Below are 21787 nucleotides of genomic sequence, written 5' to 3'. Positions count from 1 at the left end.
TTAAAGTAAATTTATTAGTAGTTAAGACAGTAAGGCATTTATAGTGAAAACAAAAAAGAAACGAAATAAACCCAATACAAAATTGATATTGTTTAGAAACAAACACTAACCACTAACAGCAAACCCAAGACATAATGGGTGACCTAGGGGTGCTTAATTTAAGCAAGAAAAGTTTCTCACAAAATGATTTGGTGGGTTATTTTAACAGTTTTGCTGGAGACAAGAGCAAATTGCATACACTAATTTTGGATGACAATTTTGTTAGACACCTTGACTTAAACAGCTTACCTGTGTTGGATCTGTTACAGGTAGATATGCGTAAAGTGTCTGAAATTTTATGGTCATATATATTTTATTAGTCTGTTGATAAAAGTCTGTTGGCTTAAAATCTTTATGTAAACATTAATACTTTTGGCATGTTTTAAATCATTAAATTGATTTTGTCATTTTTTCCCGTCGCATTGTTGTAATATTAATTGTATGTCGAATTTATTATATACTTTCATCAATGTGTGAAAAACCAAAATAAATTTTTAAAAAAAATAACACGAAGTATCAATTGGTCAAAGACTTTTTTAATTTAATATTTTCCGATTTTTTAGATATCAGTTGCACGAAATCAAGTTACTCGAATACAAAGTGTGCAAAAGTTTCTTAATCTTCGTGTTATAAATCTTAGTTCAAACCTATTAATACAGGTACAAATTAACACAACCCTCTTGCGGTACTTGTAAAATATACTTTGTTGAATATATTAATTGGATTCTGAATGGGTTAGGGTTTTTTATTTTTTAAATTTATTTAGTCCGTTATATTTTGTATGTTTTATAGGTATCTACCAAAAAAAGCTGTAGTGAAAAAAAAGAATTTTTGTAAAAAATTGTTTATTTTAAATTTGCCAATTGATTAGATATATAGCCCCTGAGACACTTATAAATTTTTATTTAATTGTTTAAAAATATGCCTCTAAGACACTTATTTTATTTTTTTTTTAGCTGGACGGCATTGATCATTTAAAGGCTCTTGAGTGGATAAGTGTATCTGGAAACCAACTCAGTAACGTTGATCTGTTAAACAAATGCTCCAAACTAGTTCATGTTGATGCTTCTGATAACCAACTTACTCAACTTACTAACTTGCAAAAGTAAATTAAGTTTTGCTTAAAATTTATGATTGTTTTTTTTTAAATTTCTTTTAATACATGTCAATGTATATTTGCATAGCAGTACTATAAATATACTAAATATTAAAACATGAAATTGATGAAGCTTTTTTTATTGTGTTGGTATTATTTATTTTTTTACATTTTTTACTTTTTTTTATGTGCTTAACTAGAGTTAAGCCCAAAGCATAGTGTAATAAAACATTATAGCAGAAAACATATTGTTTTACATTAGCTGTTTTAACATTTTTTTTCGATTTGTGTTTAGCCTGTCATCTTTGCATACATTACTTTTGCATCGAAATCTGATAACAAATTTAAAACCAGCCTCAGAGAGACTTCCTTTGTCATTAACTTTTCTGTCTCTTGCTGATAATGAAATTATTGACCTCAATCAGGTATTTACAAAAAAATTATGCATGCATATTTTAAATAATTTTTTTGTTCATAGATTTTATTACAATTGGCTATATAAGTTTATTGAATTGGTATTTAAATGTGTTTTAGTCATGTTTAACTTATAGTTGTTTTAACCTAAAAAAGTTTTGTAATATAAGTTTGTTAACTTTATTTTTTTAAGTAGTATTAAATTAAAAAATTATTTTACTCGTATTTTAGGTAAAATATCTGGCTTCCCTACCGCATCTCTACCAACTTTCTGTGCTTAACAATCCTTGCTTTACTCTTGATATCTCAGTTTTGGAAACCAACCTTCCGCCAATAAATTACCGACCATTTATTATTAACTGGTGCAACAACTTAACAATTTTAGATGGTCTGCATGTTACACAAAGAGAAAAGTAAGTTAGATATATGTTATTATTGGGTTTTTATTTGACAATGCCTACAACATTTTTAAAAATAAACTTAAGAATCTTTCTGTAGCACTGTTATGTCTTTGCAAAAATTTTAATTCTTTTGTTTATATTGAATAATTATTTTTGAGTCCTTCGATGGCTTACTAATTAACAAATGTTTATATTTAATCAACAGTATGAAGGCTGAGTGGCTGTTAAGCCAGGGACGTGGTAGATCATTTGAGGTTGGTCAACATATTGAACTCATCAAATATCTTTCCTCTGTGTCACCAGTTATAAGTTGTCAGGTAAGTTTATTAAGTTGTTTGAAATTAAAAACTCTGGTAGGTATATCTGAGGTATATGTAAACAAAATTTATGACTGATATGTGAGATGAATTATTTTATTTATTGTAGAAACTTAAGGAGTTGCATACTTAATGTTTTGTTTAAGGTTTTGAATGTACACATACTGGTTATGACTGTTATTTACACATAGCTCAGATATAACTTCCTTAAAATCTTTATGTTTTGTTTTTTTGTTGGTTTTTAAGTTTATTAAATAGGTCCAATTCCAGTTAAAATTTTGTAAGGTAAAATATTTACTAAATGGCGCTAGGTTTAAACTTGTTTTTGAAAACAATATTTGGTTTATTTTTATTTTTCAAAAACAAATTAAGTTAATAAATTTGATTACCAAATTAAAAAATTGAAGGAGAATTCTTTTTGTTTTCTTACAAAGTATCTTACTCCTATTATCATAAGGTTTTCCGGCACAAAGGTGTTTAATTTCAATGATGCTTGATACTTTTGTATTTTTTATTATATTTGAATTAATAAAGATTGAATTACTGTTGATTAGGAAGCTTTGATCTAATCCTAAACCATTGGGATACATTTTTTTGCTATTTTCAAAACTTCAATTTGTGTGTATTGTCTACATAGTTCTAATAGAGAATAGAAGTATAAGTATATTTTTAGGTTATGTTTTTTATTTTTTTTTTTAGATTTAATAATATAAATTAAAAAAAAGGAAATTGTTATTTTAAATTATTTTAAAAATAATTTAATTGCTTTTTAACAAACTTTATTAATTTTTCATATTAAGTTGTTTATGATTGGTATTGAAGTGTCCTTGATGTGGTTTTATATTGCTCACTTCATATTACTATGAGCAGGTACTTTATTTACTTAATATACCACAAAAAAATTAAGTATGTCAGTTAATAAGAATAATTCAGAGTAAAACTTACCAAAACCATTTTTAGTTATTTTTACATTTATAAAGTTAGAAATATGTCGAGTGAAAAAATAAAATGTTTAGAGAATAGTCTAAAAGTTGTTTCTCTTATTTTAAAAGGGGTTTGTGATATTGAAAAGGTGAACGCTAATTGAAATTGTTTTAATGTAAAGCTTAAGTTTAAATTATGTATAAGGCTAGTAGTACAGCACAAACACAAACTGTTGTTAAGACAAACTGGTATGAGGAAACACCATAAAAAATTATCATTAAAATTTAATCAAATTTTATATTTTTAGGATGCTAATTCTGAAGAAATGAAATTGGAAAAAGTTTTAACGCAAAAAAAGCAGCATGGCACTGGTAAATATTAGCTAACTTAAAAGTTGTTTTTAATTTAAAATAATCACTGTTTTTATATAAAGGTGCAAGTGGATACATTAGCCCACCAAAACTGTCAGGTGGCATCAGCAAAAGAACTAGTTATACAAATGATGAAAAGTAGGGCTTTATTTTAAATTTTGAAACTTTTTAAGTTTAGCTTTTATAAATGTAAGTTATTGTTTTTTAATTAAGCATAAGAAAAAATTAAATAACTAGCTGGCTTTTTGCATAAAAATACATTTACTTTTGGCATATGTATTGCTTTTATAACAGAAAAAATTGTAATGTCAAAGTTTAATTTGATTAACCTGTAATATGTTTTTTTTTTTGTTAATTATAATAGATCTTCAGATTTGTTAGCAAGTCAGTCCAGGGTTCCAGAGCATGAAAAAAGAAAAAGAATTCACGCTTGGTTGGGAGAACAATCTTTAGATGACCAGGTAAAATATTAATCTTTTATTCTAACAATTGTTTGAAAAAATAAAACAAAAAATGTTTTTAAGCAAACTAAACAAACTTGTAAATGTGTATTTATATTATCTAAATGCCAAGCTCAAAGGTTAAGGCCAGATAATTTAAATAGTTTGGTAATAACATTTTAGCTTGTAATCTGATATCAACGACATATCACAACCTGGATTAACCAATTTTACGTTATTTAAGTCTTCCATTCACTCAGCCATGTTGCTGCCATCTGGTGACAGCAACACAACCAACAAACAAGATGTTCTACCTTACAACATGAGCTTACTGATGTCTGAATCTGAATTTGTGTCAGGTAAAGAAAAAATTAAAAAAATTTGGAACAAAAAATTGTAAGACATTTTGAAAACTTAACAAGAACTTTCTACTATAAAATAATTATTTGAAAATATTTGGATATTAAATGTGATTTAAAACAGTTCTAAGTTGTTTTTTTATTAATAAAGTATGAATAACTTGTTCTTTTTAGGAGATGACCTTCCAAATGATGAGAAAAAACAAACAACCATCCCACCAAGATCCAACTCTCCCCAGCATTACAACAAACCTAACCACCAATATACACCAGGTGTTACAATATTATTAAAACATTTTAGTTGCAAAAATCTAATCACACACTTACATCAAGAAAAAATAATTTTTAATATAATAATGCAACAAGAATCTGTTGCATTGAAAATATTTTAATGTTTACATTTTGGCAAATTTTTGTGTGGAAGTATGTATTTATAAAGAGAAAGTTATTTAAAATTTATAAAACAAATTTGAACGATATTTTTATTATTCACGAAGTTTAAGGCTGGTATTAAATTAACAATAACAAAGAAACTTTAAAGCAAGAATTTGGGCAACTAAAATGACAATTTCTTTGAAAATAAATTAAAACCATTTAATATCACAAAATTAAAAAATGAATTAAAATTTTACAGGACAAGCCCCACATGCAGCTTACAATTCTCTGGGACTTATTCGCCAATTGTACGATTCACCCTCTAAAACCCCCAAACTTAATCCACAATCTGGGTATACACAAAGACACCCATCAACTAACTCCAATAATGAAAGTGAAAATATGTCGCCATCTATGGTGGCTAACCCACCTTCTCACAGTAATTATTTTTATTTAAATTATTTATATATAAAAAATAAAAAATTAAATTAATTTGATATTGACATTTTTATTTTTTGATACTTTTATTTATAACAGACTTTAGAATTTTTGTAAGCAAAATTAGAATTGGTACTTAATTACGCTCAGAAACTTAAAAAAGAAAAATCCTCAAAAACTTAAGCTCAAAAACTTAAAAAAGTAATAAAAAATGTTTAGTTAACTGCATTGACACTTTATGATAGTAAACCTTTTTTATGCAAGTAAAAACTTTGTCCAGGCACTAAGCTGACCAAAGATGAAGAATTTCAACACTCAGTATTAGACGAAGATGTTGGGGTGTCAATGTCGGTTACGAAATACGAAGAATATGAGATGAGACCAATTAAACCCCTCAACAGCGATTTACAAAAGAAAATATACGGCCAGGCAACTTCGTCTAGTAATGCCCACCCAAAACCTAGACCTCAACCTTTAAAAAAGAATACAGGATCAACATCAAAACATTCAGTTACCAGATTAAGAACAAGGTTTTTTAAAATTATTTTTTTGCTATAAGTTTAAAATAAGATTTTTTTGTGTTATTAATAATGTGGCAAACATATGTCTTGCAATAATCTTCATGTAATGGAGCTTAGTGAAAGAAATATATATGTGTGTATAATTTCCAATTTAAAGGCTTTTGAAAAAAACTATTGTTTGTGCGGTCAACTGTTAGAGGCATGTATTAATTGTGTGTTGTGCCTATACTACAACAATTAAAATGCGGCACTTAGCACGTGGTATTGCCTAGTGTTGTTAATTAAATAATATACAATTGAAGTAATAGTCTAAACTAATAAAAATATGATTTTTATGTTAGTGAAAATACTTCTATTATTTCAACACCAATGCCTTCCACCAAGAAACAAAATAATCTCACAATGAAAAAACAAAATTCATCGCCTACTAAAAAGGAAACATCATCTCATAAAAGTAATTACCATAAGGTGTTGTAGTTAATAAAAATACTAAACGCAAAATAATTCTAAGATATTTTTAATATTAAACGTTGGTATGTCTTAAAATGTTCTCTGTTATTTGTTTAGCTTCTGTATTAAAACCTGTTACACTTTCGTATCATCGAAAACGACAACAACAACAACATACGAGTAAAGAACCATCAGCAAGCAGAAACTCTGGCACAAAACGCAAGAAAATCAAAGATGTTAAATCGCAGCAAAATAAATCTCAAGAACATGTTGATAATGGAGCAGAAAGTGATGTTGAAAGTAACAGGTATGAAAAACATAAGTTTTACAAACTTTTTTAATTTTTTGTTAAATGATAAACATTTTTTTAAATTTTTTGTTAAATGATAAACATTTTTTTTAATTTTCACATTTTTGTTTGGTAAGACTCAAAATATTAGCTTTAGTTTAATGTTATATGAACCAAATAATATTGCAAATAGGTCTTTGGTATAACAGTTTCACGTAATGTATTATTTTGTATTTCATAATTATGATCATTATTGGTTGTTTCAATTTTACAAATTAATTTTATTATTCTCACAAGGTCATATACTGTTTACAAACATGGAGATGGTGGACCTCTGTCACCATCCAAAGTGTTACAAACTGTTAGTTTTCCAACTGACCTAAGACATGTTATGGCTGCAACCAAGATACAGGTACATTTTAAGTTTAAATGATTTGTAAACCCTATTATAATTTATTATTTATAACTATTGGGTTGCTTGCCCTATAGGTTACATTGTAATTTTTGTAATATGTATGCAGGCAATAATTTATCCACACACAACTGCATTTTTTTAGGCTTAAGATCTTTAAATTTAACATACTTACATTCATATAAAGTTGTGGCGAAAATCTCTATCATATACAGATGACAAAAATTAGTTGTAATTAAAAATGACTTGCTGAAATTCAAAGGGATTTCATAGCAAATGTTAATATAATTGAGAGTTTTAATTAAATTTAAAGAGCTTATTATTCAAATTTGATTTGTTTAACTTGTAGGCAGCTTGGAGAGGTTTTAGAGCACGATGGAGAAACTTGAAAGTCCTTGAAATTCGACAAGAATTAAGAGCAAGAAGATCTGAACAATACATCAGGTTCTTATTAAAAATTTTGAAGTACTTTCTATTATTTTTAATTTTCAGAATATAATTGGAGTGGTTTTATTCAAAATTGTAAAAGATAAAAAAATATTTTTTAAATAAATAATCGAAAATAAATTATGCAAGCATAAAAAAAACAAATTAATTTAAAACAAATTTTTAATATTTATTTTAATAAAAAGCATATTTTTATTATTAACGTCATTCTTCTTAAAATATGTAAAAAGGCTTACCTGTAATGTTGGCCTTTTGTTAACTTGCCTTCATTTTTTAGCTTGTTATGTAATGAGTTACAAACCATGAAAGAAAAACAAGAATCAGAGAAGAGAATGAGGGAGCTACAAACCGAAGCTATTCGCTTTATGTGGACTCAAGTTAGTGAATAAATGTTTAAATCATACATTTTTTTGTTTGTTTTTGTGCAAAATTTAAAAATAGCATAAATTTTTATATCCTTTCAGTGCATTAAAAGTTTAGAGATCTGAATAAAATATTATTTTTTATGTTAAGTAAAAGAAAAGTTTTTTAAATTGTAAATTTTAAAATTTTTTAAATTGAACAGATTAGATCTCTTCAAGAAAAGGTTCAAAATAAAAGTTCGACTGAAAATGGAAAGAAATCAACGAGACAGAACTCACCTGAGGCAAAGTATGTTACCATAAATTATCTTTAAAGTTTGGAAAAGCAGTGTTTTTTAATAAAATTTTGAATCTATATAATTAAATAGCTATACACTTTATTATAGGTAATTTGCATATTACATATCTTAAGATACACATATTTTACAGATAATCTTCTTTTTTAATTAATGACAAAACTTTTAATATTTTTTTTGTAGTAGGAACAAAAGAACTAAGACATCACCTCGAAGAACTCCGAGAAATGGGTCGCCACAAGGGAGCAGTAGAGTCCAAAGGAATGCCTCGCCACAAAAAAAACTGGGGTAAAAAATTATTTCAATATTTGATCTTATAAAATTCAAAAAAATAATTTTTTTAAATATGAAAGAAAAAAAAATTGATTTGTTTTTAATTCAATAATATCTAGTTAAACACTTTAAGTAAAGATAGAATTCTTATTTTCTAAAAAAAGCCCAAATTTTAATATCATTTTTTTATCAGAAGACATGCATTTGAATGTGAGTCAATAATAAGCACCACTTGCGGTGAAGAAGAATCTGTATCTCCAAATAACGTAAGCTCGATTTTGGGGACTTTCTCTCCTTTTGACTTGACTTAACAGTTCTATTAACAATAGGTTATTGCTGGATAAGTATTGCCTTACAACAATTCATTTCACATATAATGGAGCTTTGTAAAGAATATAAATTTTTTTTATGTTTAATTTAAAAAGGCCTGAAAAACTGCTGTTTGTGAAGGTTAATTATAACAGAAATATATTATAAATTGCGTCCATAAAAGAAGTAAAAATCTAACTAAGTATTGGCAACTCTTTGAATATCACTAATTTAAATTACTTAGTTAAATTTTAAAGTAGTTAATTAATTTTTTATGAAGAAAAAGAAGGCTGATGCATCTTGGAAAGAAGATGTTGAGGGAAGTCATTCGGATACTATGGCAACCAAGAAAAAGACAATTGTGGAGGTGTTAGCAGAGGACACAGATGAAGGAAGAGGATCCCTCACAACAGATATGGAAAGGTAAAAAAAGATTTTTCTTCTTTATTTTGCTATTATGTTATGTCATATATTTAAATGCTTTTTGGTAATACTAGTTTACCTACGATCGAAATTTTAATTGCTGTAAAATGATCGCAACTCTTAACCTACATTCGCTTGCGGTAATTGTTTCGTGCACCACAAGTGACAGTTTTATATATTTTGCAGGACTATAAATTGGTATATATATATATTGTATATATAAATATTGACATATATATATATATATCTATCTAAACAGAAATTATACATATATATCGTCCACTAAATTTCATAATATCTAGATAATTTGTTAAAAAATATTTTTATTTAATTAGAAACCTTCTATTACCTGTTTGATTTTTATGCGTTTTCTACTTAAGATTTTTTTTCAACTTTAAACATAGTTTTATGTTTTTTGTGTACTAAATAGTATCTAAAATAATTTTTGATGTTTTGTTCAGTGGTGAGGCAGCAACCAAGAGCAAAGAGGCCAAAGAAAACAACGCACTGAAACAAACAGTTGAACAACTACAAAAACAGGTTTGTTCAACAGAAAATAAACACTTTTCTTGTACTTGTGTTTTTTAATTTAAATATTTTTTTTAATTAAAAATAAGATATTACAATTGCAACCGCACTGCACAACAGAAACTATACCCTTTCTTGTGCTGACAATTTTTTTATGACAATTAATTTGATTATTTTTTTTTATTTTTTTATTTTTAGGTTTTACAATTACAAGATGCGCTGTTAAGTTTTTCTGATCGCTTGGTTGCATCAGAAAATGAAATTTCAAACTCAAAAATGTCGATTCATCAAGAAGAAATATTAACTGATGACTTAACAGAAGAGGTAAATTAATAATAATCAAAAAGTTATTTTTTTTTAATTGAAAAACAAAATTGTTTTTTTTAAATAATGTTTTTTTTATATTTTTGCATACCTTATATTAACATTAAAAAACTTTTTTGTTTACTTAGAAAACATTAACTGTGGAAGAAAACAGTGCTGCCCTGACTGAAACTGTTTGTGTGATGAATGAGCCAGATTCACTTAAACTAGAGTTAAATGGAAGCACTGAAATTGATAATATTGAAATAACAAGTGGAAGGGTTAATGTTCCAAAAATGACAGTACAGGTGACAAAATATAGTTCTTAAAAAATTAAAATTAAAAATGCACCAAAAAAGGTTTTTTATTTATTTAAAAACAAGATACTACCGCAAATCAAAATTTTTTTAAATTTTTTTGTTTATTTTTTTTTAGGAAATTCTTACCTCACTTGACTCAGCTTTAACAGAAAAGGAATTGTGGTCACTTTGTGGTCAATCTGTTGCTGCTTTACAATCAAGGAAAAACAATCCTGTTAGGTAAACAAAAAGGTTTAATTGCCCATGTTAACATAACATAGCATCTTTAAGTAACATTTTATAGACAGAACTAACTTCTAATAAACCCTGAATTTGGATTTTTAGTTACTTGTCCCTTGATACAACATATGTGCACAAAGATGGATTAATTTCTTTTAATGATGACCAAAATGTGTCAATTGATAATATTTATTTGGCACCTGAACTAAGTGAGGAAAGTAACTCTCCCACAATAAAGGTATTTATTTATTATTTTGAAATTTTCTTAACTCTTTAAAGTTAATATTGAATGTATTAATGTATATTTATATTTTTTCAAGTTTTTTTATTTTTGATTTAATAAAAATATGGGATTTTATTTACAAAAATATTATCTAAGCACACTATAAAAGTTTAATAAAATTTTAAATGTAAAAATTTAAATTTTACTATTAAATTTTTTTAGTTTTAGTTGAAAATAATATTTTATGTTAAAATTTTAAGTCATCAATTTTTGGGCTTTCTGTGACGTTATGGTCATCAGCAGATTACAATATGGAAGAAAATCAGGCACCTTGTTTATCCAAACAATTTGAAGATTTACTTGTGTTGATGTCTAATGATGATTACTTGCAAAGAGCTGAATTAGATGACGTTATGAAGGTAAAATAATTTTAAAAATTTTGTAGCGATCTTAAACTTTATAAACTAGTATTTTTGTTATTTTTAGGTGGTGTTTTTGTCACTCTGTCCCCGTAAAAAAAAAATGTTATATAGTTTTTAATTTTTTTTTACAATCCTAAAAACATAACATCAGTAAATGCAAATTTGTAATGTGTCTTTTAATAACTTAAAAATATTAATTTTTTTTAAACAGCTTTGTGAGGAATACCACTCTGAAAACCAATGCAACTCTCTTGAGGTCTGTGCTTCACTTTTTGCTGAAGCTTGTGACTTTAAAAAATCAAAGAAGAGGAGTTTAAACAGCACGGTGCTCCTTGAGGTCCTCCAGGAAGAGCTAGATGGAAGAAAGAACAATTTTCGATCATGCGTAGTTCCTCAGATTAATGATTGCAGTATCCAACTTAAACCAGTATGTTTTTAATCAATAAAATAACATAATTTATGTTTTTTATAAATAATAAAATACACCAATTGCCCTTTTTTCAAGGAAATTTTTTTAGCTAATATTCATGCTCAATTTATAAGTATAATTTTTATAACTTAATTTTTTTAGTCATTTTATTTTTTTAAATAACTCAGCTATGGATTTTACTGCAAGTATAGCTCGATAAATTTACTAAATCATAAAACTAAGTTTGGATTCTATATTTTATGATTGATATCTTGAACAATCAGGCAACTGCAAGAGAGTTAGCCCCAAAACCAAAACCCCAACTCAGCCTCCACGATCAACTCATGGGTGAAGTAAAAGAAGGCAGTGATCTTAAAAATTGTTCAAAACCCAAAATTTTCACAGTAAAGGATTTGTTCGAGAAAGATCCTGAACTGCTAAATAAACTTAACATCCTTCCTGGACAAAGGCGAAAAAACATGAAGGTATGATCTTGTCAAAAATTTAATACATATTTATTTTTTACAGATTTGAACTTAAATTTATAAAATTTTAAAACAATTTTGGCTGCGTTTAGAAATTTTGAAAGCCGATTTTAAAGATTAGTTTTCTGTTTTAATAAAACATATAATTTATTATTTATTTTGATGTTAAACTCTTTATTTTGATGCTAAATTTTATTCACAATTTTTTAGGCAATGCAGATTGCGCTTCGCAGACAACAACCCCAAGATCCTGGCTCCCCTCCCAGAACAGGGATACCCACCCCTCCGAGAGCACTTAGAGCGGAGGTGAGGCAAGTAAACAGCAGTGGTGACAATCAGGAGAGTGAAAGTTGTAGCGTTATTTTGAGGTGGCACCCGGCACATGTTTATGATAAACAAGGAAATGAATCGAAATCCGATAAAATTATTGGATACAGGTAAATTTATTTTAGTATTTTCGTAAATGTTTTTTTATTGGGGAAATGTCATTTAACTAAATACATTTAAATGTTGTTTTTGCAAAAAGCAGTAGATTATTAAATATTAACGCAATCATAAAATTCATTTACAAACATTACTTCCACTTGAAGGCATGAAGTAGTGGTTAGAACACTAGGCTTCATTACATGAGGTTCTTAAATTGATTTCTGCTACTCTTATGCTATGGTGTCCTTAAGTGATATGCTGTAAACGGTATGAACTCCTGCTAAGCTAAAAACTACTCAAAAGCTAAAAAACTACAGCAGATTAATTATCAAGCAATTGTAAAAAATATTATCTTAAACTGTTGCAGTTAACTTAATACTGGGTTAAGGTAACTAACAGTAGTATATATATGTTTAGGCTGTGAATTTCTCCTTTTAACATTGTTGATAAATATATACAAAAAATTACTTTGTTATTGTAGGATTAACGTTAATGGACAACCTAGAGGAATGGTAGCTGGAAACAAGACAAGAGCTCTGTTAGATGGTTTGAGACGCTCATGTGAATACAGGGTCAATATTCGAGCCATTTCGGCTCTCGGTGAGTCAGATATTTCAAACACAGTCATCGTGTATATTGCTTCTCTTTCACAACCTCAGATTACATCCTATCCTGTTAATCTTTCAGGTTTGCAAATATATGTTTTATTATTTAAACCATCTAGCAAATAATATCTAATGCAATTGGGAGAAATGACAAGATCAGTTTGTTGTTGTACAACATGTTTTTATTTAAAAAACTTTATACAAGAATTTTGTTTTTGTGGTTAACTAAATTTATAAAATATTTAGGGTAGCCTATTTAAAAATTGAAAGCCTAGAAAAATATTTTATTGTTGCTAAAAAATGCTCAATTGTGTTATACTTAGAGTTAACATAGCTAACTGGGTTAACTGAGTGTCTCATATACCTTTTTGTGATAAATATACGTTGTATAACAAAAATGTTTATGTTTTTTCATGTAGGCTCATTTGATAAATTTACTGCATCTGGTGAGATGGAATCCTCCCAAACAACAACAAAACAACCAACTACTAACTCCAATCCTGGTAAGTCAGGTAACTAAAACCAATGTTATTTCTATTATAACCACTAGTTGAATGCCCAACTCTTTGCACTACATTTAAACTATCATATTATGGTATCAATTAGCAACTGATTTATGTCAGGTATATGTTTTTTTTATTTTGAAAGCCTATTAGTAGGACATTTATACATAGGCTACTATATACATATAAAAAAATATATATATTGTTCACTTAGTTTTATTACATATGTTATGTAAACTTGGAAGGTACACTATTATTTTTAAAAGTCGATAAACTATTTTAATATTATCCAACAAATCACTATATATCCAACAAATCACTAATATATTATTAAAATTGTGTGACCACTTCTTTTTTCTATTTTATGTTTTTTTAGCAAAAACAACTTTTAAGCTTGGAGCAGTGTTTCCAAACACAGTTTCCCCACAGAAAAACAAACCATTGCAAAATAAATCTGGAAACTCTGAATCTGAGTCAAAAAACAATGAAGTTATACCTGGTATGATAATTCTTATATTTTTTTAAATTTTTATAAATTTTTAATTTTTTTTTATAATTTTGTGAATGTTTTGTTTATATAAGTTATTTTTTTAGAAGCAATGCAGACAACTTCTAGTAATGATAGTTGGACAACTGCAATGTCTCCTGAAAATAACAACAACAAACCAACAAATAGTAACAAAGGTAAAACCCTAACTTTAAATTTAAGCACCAAAAACAACAGGGATATTCACAAAATATTTAAGTTGAAATAATATACAAAATTCATGCCAAAAAATTTTTAAAAAGATAAATAAATCTGCTTCAAGAAATTTAATCCTTGTTACTATTTTTTATTGTTAAAAACTGTGCCTGAAAGTAAATAGTGTGATATTGGTTTGGTTTAAAGCAGTAACCGGCAGCGTGATGTAGTGGTAAGAACACTTGCTACACCACACATGGGGTCGTGGGGTCAATTCCCACTGATCTCATGCTGTAGTGCACTTGAGTAAGGTGCTATAAACGGTATGAACTCCTGCTGAGCCAGCACTTACTCAGCAGTATAATTACCGGGCAATTATAATCTATAATATCCCAAACTGCCACAGGCAACTCGAGACTGGGTCGGAGTAACTGATGTTACTCTATGTTTAAGTCGCGCATTCGACTTTCCCACATCGAGGATAAAGATATATACAAAAAAAAAAAAAAAAAAAAAAAAAAAACCTTTACGCTCACAGTTTATTGCCATGACTGGTATACCACACTACCAGGCTTTAAACTCTGTAACTTATAGTTTACATTAAAAAGGTGTTAAAAAGGTGACATCTAGTGATGACATCGTGGACCGAGTTTTGCGCCGATATGGAATCCAAAAATCCACCAGCACATTACCCCCACTTACAGGAAAAACCATTTTCCCCACCCCATCTAGATCCAGTCCTGTTCCTCCTAGCACCACAGCAGATAATATTATGGACGAGGATTTGGCCTCTACTGTGTCCGAGGAAACCCACAATACCATTGCCTCTGGCGCCTCCAGTGTTGGTGAAAATATAACCCCGAGGTCAAAGGCCTTGCTGGATCAACTAAAGGATGAATTGTTAAATTAAAAAAAAATTAGTTTTTTATTTATTTAAATTTGTCTTTAGTTTCGATTTAAAAAAAATAAATTTATATAAGTTTTTTTTTAATACAACTGCAAAAAAAGGGTTATTTTTTACTAGTTTCTGCGTTTTCATGACATTAACTAAATTTAGATTTTTTACAATTTTATTTTTTGTGTTTTCTGTGTGGTATTTAATGAATATAAGTTCGTTAGCATGGGCATAAGTTTCACTTTAAACCATTCTTGTTGATGTAAATAGTTTGGAAATGTATCCATCCGATTTTTGTAGAGATTTTATATTTTCGTTTAAAAATAGTTGTTTTTTTTGATGATTTAAAGATTATTTTTTTTTTTTTATTTACGTGTGTGTTTGTCGATTCGTAATGTATGAAAGCTGATATAATAATATAACACTGTTAGTTTGCACAGTAATGTTTTAAAAAAGGCGTTATTTAAAAAAAAGTTACAGAAGTTTAATTTTTTAACTTAAATAATGTTCAAGTTACGTTAAATGATTGCCAAGACGTTGTTTCAAAAAACATTATTAAACGGAATTTTAACCGTATTGGCTGACAGCGTGTTTGCGCAGTTCTAATGTTCTTGTTTGTTAATTGTTTGAGAAGAAGGCTCTAACGTTTTGAGTTTGTTGATTAACTTAAATTAATTTAATATTTGAAATTGCATGGCAATCAAGACGCAAAAATAATATTTTATCAGCTAGATTTGCGAAGTAATTTCTTCTCCGTAAAGCGCAACTCCTGGTTTAGGTTGGGTTTAAAAAGCCTTTGCATTGTAATCAATGTGGTAAGCGCCTTTTTACCATAGAAATATATACTACTATTTACACTAATTTATATATGTTAGTTTCTATATATTTTTCACAGTACGGTACCAGTGGTAAATAGTTACGGTGTGCTCTGCCTACTTTTTTATTATTCAAAACATTTTTTAACAGAGCTGTCATTGGGGTAAGACTAATCTTGGTACTTAACATATTTCTAATTGCATCACATGCTAAATATAGGGGGATTAATGCCATTTGAAAATAAAACCAGTATTAAACTTTTATACAAATTAAAGTTTATACATTAAAACCTGATATTTTTAAAGTATTCGTTTAACAAACTTCTATTCAATGCAATTAAAGAAAAACTTTATTTATGAAATGATTTTGAGGAACCGCAGGTATTTAGCTGCGACTTACTTTTTAACTTCAAACATTAAGATGAAAGAACTAAAAAATTACTAAGTTACACACTCATTCACGCGTTCTATTAATAGAAAGGTTGCATTCTTTTATCATAGTGTAGCTATTCAACGCTCCAGACTACTCGCTTTCAATTTCTAAGGGTAACTTAATACAAGTTATATAGGCAGTTTCTGGTAATGCGTTAATCCCTTTCTCAAATTGCAGCGTAGGACTATTTAAATTAAATAGCTAAACATAAATCAGTTTGTGATTAAACTAAATAAACATGTTTAACTTTAGCCTAAATAATGTATAGCAGTAAGAAGAGTGGGTAGATATGTTTATAACATGTTGTAGAGTTGTTTATGTTTTGATTCAATAATTTAGCAGTATGTTATTTGTTGATTTATTTAAAACAAGTATTGTTAGGATACAGAACACCAGTAATTATATAATATTTTAAATACTTTTGCAATACAACGCATCGCCGTGGGGCCATATTGAATTTTCTCAGGGAAATAATAAAAAACAAATATTATGTTTATCTTTAATGTTGTAATAAGATAGGTTACTTTAATAGTTTATTTAAAGCCTATTTAGAAAGTTAGTAACATCATTGAAGTATTTTCTATTGAATGTAACTTGAGCATAACAGGTGCAAACACTATACAACCAAACACTTGTTTTTTTCGTTTCGATGTTTTTTGCCTTGTTCATTTTTGAAATGCTTGCGGTTTTTACCGATGATGTGCTTCAAGTTAAGCTATGTTAATTTCTTAACGCTTGAATGCTTACGTGCAATCTTTTAGTTTTCAAACATAAGCTAATAAACACGATTACCACGTAAAAAACAAAGATAAACACCAAATGAAGCATGTAATGTATAATTAATTTTTAAGGCACTGTTGCATACAGATCGTGGGATTATGATCTTTAATCTTTTGTATTAGTCACAAAATTGGTATGTAAATAGTACGATAATATAGCAAATCAGAACTGACAGTGGGTTCTATAATTGTGTAATTCTACTTGTTTATGTTTAATTTTTGTAATTAGGCAAATTTACTTTTGTTAATAGGCAAAGGCGTAAGTTTTAGTTTTTTTGTTGTACTTTGTATAGACTAAGAGGAAGTGAATCGATATTTGAGTTTGTTGTACCAATCGAAAGTAATTTTACTTTTTTGTTATTTTAAAAACAACCACACGACATTGTTGATCTGATGCTTGAAAGTACTTATCATTCTTTAAAACTAATCGATATTATTATACTTGACTTTAATTTGTAGCCGTAGGGAGGCATCTAAAGGACTGTGTTGGTTTTAAAACCAGTGGCAATCGAAAGCCATTTAAGGCAAAGTGTTTAGGTCATATCTAAACATAGCCTTGTCAGAACGAAAAGCAGGCTTAGTAAATAATTTAGTATTGTTATTTTTTCATGATTAGTTTTACCAGTCACATATTTTATAGTTTGTAAAGATAGATGTAACTGTAATGACGACCAAATATTATTCAAGAAGACTTGGTGGTGGTCGATTTGATGACGATCGCTCTTCATCTCCGGTTCGGTTATCTCTCGTAAGTAAATTGACCATGCATTTGAGGTTTAACATCAGTTATTGATGAGACATTTAAAGTTGTTTGCTTTTGTAAGCCGTATTTTTATAGAATAAAAGTAAAATATTGGCGGATATAGTTTAATATACTTATTTCAAAAAGTACAAAAACCAATGAAGCAGTTTAAGAATAGCACTATAGTTGTCAATAATACTGTAAAAGTCTTGGAAAAAAATGCAACACACTTAATTTAGTGTTTACTTTTCTAAGGCTGAGCGACTCAGGGAAACTGCCTTGCGTTATCAATCACCGGAACGGGAAAGCAATACACAGGACAGAGGTAGAAGAAATAGAGATTATGACACTTCAAGAATAACCTCATACTCACCTTTAAGGTCTAGAGAAAACAAAATCACACAGGAAATTGATTATAAAAAGGTCGGTATTGCAGCATGAGGGCATTAAATTTGTATTCTGACCGGATTCTTCAGTTGCTGATAATGTCACAATGTAAAAATAGAATCACTTAACCGCTATAATTTTAATATGCACAGTGTTGTTAAGCTAGCCTTAGGCTTAACGTTAAACATTTAGCAATTTTTTCTAACAATATAAATTTAAAGGTTAACTAATATATTACCTAATATAAAATTCATATATAAACAAAGAATCCCCACTTAATCATTTAAGTAACAAACACCTTTTGTGAATTATTTATGTTATTTTTGTTTTGGCATACTTTTCTGCTATAAAGAATTCATGCAAACGTATTTTTTTGTTTATTTAGTTATATGACGAAAAATCTTCAGAATACGAAAGCCTGCAAATAGAATTGGAAGCTGTCAAAAGAAAACGTCGCGCTTTGCAAAGAGAAATCAGCAACACTGAAAAAGAACTGATGGTATGGTTAAGATATTTTGTAGTACACACTTATTGGTAATCTTATCAGCATTAGTATATTTACAGTGGGTTTCAAGTTCTAAGTTTAGCACAACAACCAAATAGAGTGCCGTTCTTAGAAATAACAACATGCCCTTATATAGCCTATGACATCGGCATTATAAGTTGTAAAATAAATATTACTCCAATTTTAGATACAAACTGAATTGCGTTCGGAAAACCAAAAACTTAAAGTCGAAAACGGAGCTTTAATGCGAGTATTAAGCAAGCTGTCTAAATGACGATAAATTAGGTAAACCAAATTTGGTTCTACTTGTTTTGAATATATTGTTTAATTCACATACTAGCGGACTCAAATATAGAAACGTGGTAAATTTCTTGCAGGGCTATTTTGCTCATAATACAGAAAAAACAAAAAAAAGTTGTGGATGTTTATTTAAGTCCTGAGCAATAACCCCATGGAAGTAAATTAAACTTATTCGTGGTAAGGCCTATTGTGTAAGAAGAGAATATATTCTACCTTGCTGCCTTGAAATACCTTAAAGTTCTAATGGATAAAGTATTCATTTTACTTGTTTTTTTTGCACATCTGTATAAATTATTTGCCTATTCGATCAAATTGTTTTGTATTGATTGATTTAGTTTTGGTATTACCCTTTTTCGCTTTTATATACTTTCTGATGTTTAAAGCAGTGTTTTTGACATCTCCTAAACCTTTTTTTATTTTTTGCATTACCATAACGAAATACCCAAAAAAACAAGCACAGAATGTTAACTTAGCATTAATTCATTGAACAGAAACCTTTAAATAAAATTAAAATACGCTAGGTATAAAATAGGCAAATATTACTTCAATAATGGGTTTAAATTTATCTTAAAAATTCTTTATACCCGAATAATTTAAAATCAACATCAAATCCAGCCTGCCATTTCTTACGAAGTTCAGTATTTATTAGGTTAAAGTATTTAATTGTTTTGTATTGAGTCGTTGTGCTACTGCCATTCCTCGCATATCCACTTGGGATTTTAATGTGGCTTGGCGCTTTGATTAGATCGAGAACGTATCTGCGATATATAAATACGTAAATTCCAATTAAATTCAGTTATTTATGTAAGGTTTTTATTTATTTTTTTTACCAAACCGGCAATTAAAAAAAACTACAACAAGTGTTGTTTGATGTTATCAATAAGAGTGATGATACACATACGTAGAGTCGTTGGTTATTACACCCTACGTTTACATTATTAAAGGTTCGATGACTATGATATAATATACTCAAGAATAATGTACAAAAATTTGGTTACTAAACCTTGTTTTTAAAATGAATTTGTATTGGATAAAATATATACCTGATTGCCAGTTTTGTAGCTACCTACCCGGATACCACAAACGAAGGTTTTAAATTTAAAAGGGTATAATTGGACATACAAATGTCAACTAAGCTCCACAATGCATGGATTTATTGTTTATTGCATCTTTTACATTGTTGGAATATTTAGGGTAGGGTTAATACTTATGAGCCGACCGTTTACCGTTAAAGAAATTTCACCATTGGCCTTACCTAGAATCTTCTTCAATTGTTTCCACGTGTAGAATCACGTCATACTTATAATAACAAGGATCACAAATCGATTCCGAGGTGGCCCAGTGTTTCCCTATAACACTGTCCGTTTCAGTGTTCCCGTTTGTAACGTGGGTTACGTACTCGGTGAAGTTAGCTAGATCGTCACTGTCTGAAATGAAAAATTACGCAGCATATAAACTTGCTTAATACAAAAAAATAGGCTTTTAAATATATATACTTTTTATGTTAGTTTGTTTTGAAATTGACTGATGAATTTCTTGAGATGTTTTATAAAACCTTGGTCTTTTACCATCTTCTTGTCTCGCAAACTTATCGTTAAATCCTGACACAAACCGACTGTACGGTTCGCGAACAACCATTATTTTGAGGTGTTTCGATAGTGGTTGTTTACTGGTTAGCATTTGTTTGTATTTTACGCATCTATCATGAATCGATTTTTCTGGAATCTAAATTTGAAAAATTTGAATTTTGGCATAAGCTGGGTTGAATAAGAAAAAATTTTTTTTGTCAATATAGTAATCCAACAATATAACAGTAATCCAACCATATGTTAGTTGCGCGCTCGCTCTACCGGCTGTAATTTTATGTGTTTGGGTAAAAGAAATAACATGATTCTTTTTTATTTTTTTTAACTAAAATAAATGATAACTACATACCGCCATAACTTCGTCAAATGTTTGATTTTTAATTAACATCAACATAATTCTTTTCCAATTTGTACTTCCCGACTTCGGAACAAAGCAATATGCTAGTTTATACTTATCTGACATAATAAACCCAACTTTGCGATTCCTTTTCTTTAAAAGGCCTACAAATTCAAAAAGTTGCTGATCAGTTTTTCTAGTACTAAGATTCTGTAAATCAAAATATAATGTATATATTTTTGTAACCATTTTTTAACATTATAGATATAAGCATCCAATAAAAGTTTATAGTCGTTTTTGTCAAAATAAGAAGTTAATTTAGCCACAAATAACAAATTTCTTTTTTACATATACACTTTTCAGTACCTAGTTTAACGCAGGTATTTTTAAGATGTTTTAGCCTTTCCACCATACGTTTTTTCATGCTTTCGGCAAACGTAACTGGTACTTTTCTTGTTTTATTTTTATCTGAATTAATTTGAGTAAAGTTAAGTATACTTTCTAAACCCATAAAATAATTTAATAAAACCACAGGTTAAATTGCTTTATGCGATATAAATTTACTTGTATTACTTAAGAGTTATATAACTTACCAAAATAGTATATGCGAGAAAAATGTCTTGTAGTTTTCTTGTATCCAAAGTATATAGTCAAGCCAAAAACAAATCCAATTAAAAATATAAAAAACTTAAACTGTCGACATTTCATAGCTGTTTTAGAGTTAGTCATGGTTTATATTTATTTCACATAGCAAAATCTGCTTTTATTAGTCTATTGTCAGTTATAATTTCCGGGTCAGGGTATTGTTTTGATGTTGGATGTACAACTTTTAGAGGATTAATAATGAATACGCGGAAAATAAACTAATTTAAAGGCTGTTAAGTATTTCAGATTGTCTGTTTTTTTTTAAATATTTTTTATTTTACC

General features: G+C 28.4%; 3 protein-coding genes across 7 annotated transcripts; 2 read left to right on the top strand and 1 right to left on the bottom strand.

Annotated features, from left to right (window-relative positions):
- Positions 1 to 109: 109 nt before the first annotated feature.
- LOC145745087 (uncharacterized) lies at positions 110 to 15408 on the top strand. 4 transcript variants are annotated; one of them, XM_082563089.1, is made up of 36 exons: positions 110 to 308; positions 603 to 698; positions 996 to 1144; positions 1431 to 1560; positions 1781 to 1962; positions 2156 to 2267; positions 3499 to 3562; positions 3625 to 3700; positions 3927 to 4023; positions 4247 to 4361; positions 4536 to 4634; positions 4996 to 5175; positions 5455 to 5704; positions 6037 to 6149; positions 6263 to 6452; positions 6732 to 6846; positions 7196 to 7290; positions 7571 to 7670; positions 7859 to 7944; positions 8135 to 8239; positions 8421 to 8490; positions 8814 to 8956; positions 9418 to 9496; positions 9683 to 9808; positions 9937 to 10095; positions 10223 to 10326; positions 10432 to 10564; positions 10810 to 10968; positions 11183 to 11398; positions 11665 to 11865; positions 12076 to 12302; positions 12773 to 12978; positions 13316 to 13408; positions 13776 to 13898; positions 13994 to 14083; positions 14690 to 15408. In XM_082563089.1, exons 1-36 carry the CDS (start codon positions 135 to 137, stop codon positions 14989 to 14991), a joined length of 4959 nt encoding a protein of 1652 aa, XP_082419215.1. In that variant the 5' UTR covers positions 110 to 134; the 3' UTR covers positions 14992 to 15408. The 4 variants fall into 4 exon arrangements, with proteins under 4 accessions (XP_082419215.1, XP_082419222.1, XP_082419206.1 ...); XM_082563096.1 differs by having other exon boundaries at positions 8418 to 8490; positions 13316 to 13399; XM_082563080.1 differs by having other exon boundaries at positions 8418 to 8490.
- A 2210-nt stretch (positions 15409 to 17618) lies between these two features.
- Positions 17619 to 19797, top strand: LOC145761900 (uncharacterized). Of its 2 annotated transcripts, XM_082574616.1 has the most exons (5): positions 17619 to 17751; positions 18001 to 18168; positions 18518 to 18631; positions 18825 to 18922; positions 19015 to 19797. In XM_082574616.1, the coding sequence occupies exons 1-4, from the start codon at positions 17668 to 17670 to the stop codon at positions 18909 to 18911; spliced, it is 453 nt and encodes a 150-aa protein (XP_082430742.1). In that variant the 5' UTR covers positions 17619 to 17667; the 3' UTR covers positions 18912 to 18922; positions 19015 to 19797. The 2 variants fall into 2 exon arrangements, with proteins under 2 accessions (XP_082430742.1, XP_082430741.1); XM_082574615.1 differs by having other exon boundaries at positions 18825 to 19797.
- LOC145753690 (carbohydrate sulfotransferase 11-like) lies at positions 19498 to 20986 on the bottom strand. Its single transcript, XM_082570151.1, has 4 exons — positions 20873 to 20986; positions 20506 to 20662; positions 20193 to 20364; positions 19498 to 19695 (listed from the first exon to the last, which is right to left on the bottom strand). The coding sequence occupies exons 1-4, from the start codon at positions 20984 to 20986 to the stop codon at positions 19500 to 19502; spliced, it is 639 nt and encodes a 212-aa protein (XP_082426277.1). The 3' UTR covers positions 19498 to 19499.
- Between the last annotated feature and the right edge of the window lie 801 nt (positions 20987 to 21787).

Source organism: Corella eumyota, chromosome 1 (genome assembly GCF_963082875.1).
Source record: "Corella eumyota chromosome 1, kaCorEumy4.1, whole genome shotgun sequence".
In the NCBI taxonomy this organism is placed as follows: domain Eukaryota; kingdom Metazoa; phylum Chordata; class Ascidiacea; order Phlebobranchia; family Corellidae; genus Corella; species Corella eumyota.
This window is presented reverse-complemented; position numbering and strand designations above follow the sequence as displayed.

Excerpts from the sequence above, each read along its gene's own strand:
- LOC145761900 (XM_082574616.1), top strand. The coding sequence starts at position 17,668 with ATGACGACCAAATATTATTCAAGAAGACTTGGTGGTGGTCGATTTGAT. Across the intron at positions 17,752-18,000 it reads CTCCGGTTCGGTTATCTCTC|GCTGAGCGACTCAGGGAAAC; the intron begins GTAAGTAAATTG and ends TACTTTTCTAAG. Across the intron at positions 18,632-18,824 it reads ACACTGAAAAAGAACTGATG|ATACAAACTGAATTGCGTTC; the intron begins GTATGGTTAAGA and ends CTCCAATTTTAG.
- LOC145753690 (XM_082570151.1), bottom strand. The coding sequence starts at position 20,986 with ATGTCAGATAAGTATAAACTAGCATATTGCTTTGTTCCGAAGTCGGGA. Across the intron at positions 20,365-20,505 it reads GTTTGCGAGACAAGAAGATG|ACAGTGACGATCTAGCTAAC; the intron begins GTAAAAGACCAA and ends TTTTCATTTCAG. Across the intron at positions 19,696-20,192 it reads ACAATTGAAGAAGATTCTAG|ATACGTTCTCGATCTAATCA; the intron begins GTAAGGCCAATG and ends TATATATCGCAG.
- LOC145745087 (XM_082563080.1), top strand. The coding sequence starts at position 135 with ATGGGTGACCTAGGGGTGCTTAATTTAAGCAAGAAAAGTTTCTCACAA. Across the intron at positions 699-995 it reads GTTCAAACCTATTAATACAG|CTGGACGGCATTGATCATTT; the intron begins GTACAAATTAAC and ends TTTTTTTTTTAG. Across the intron at positions 5,176-5,454 it reads GGCTAACCCACCTTCTCACA|GCACTAAGCTGACCAAAGAT; the intron begins GTAATTATTTTT and ends AACTTTGTCCAG.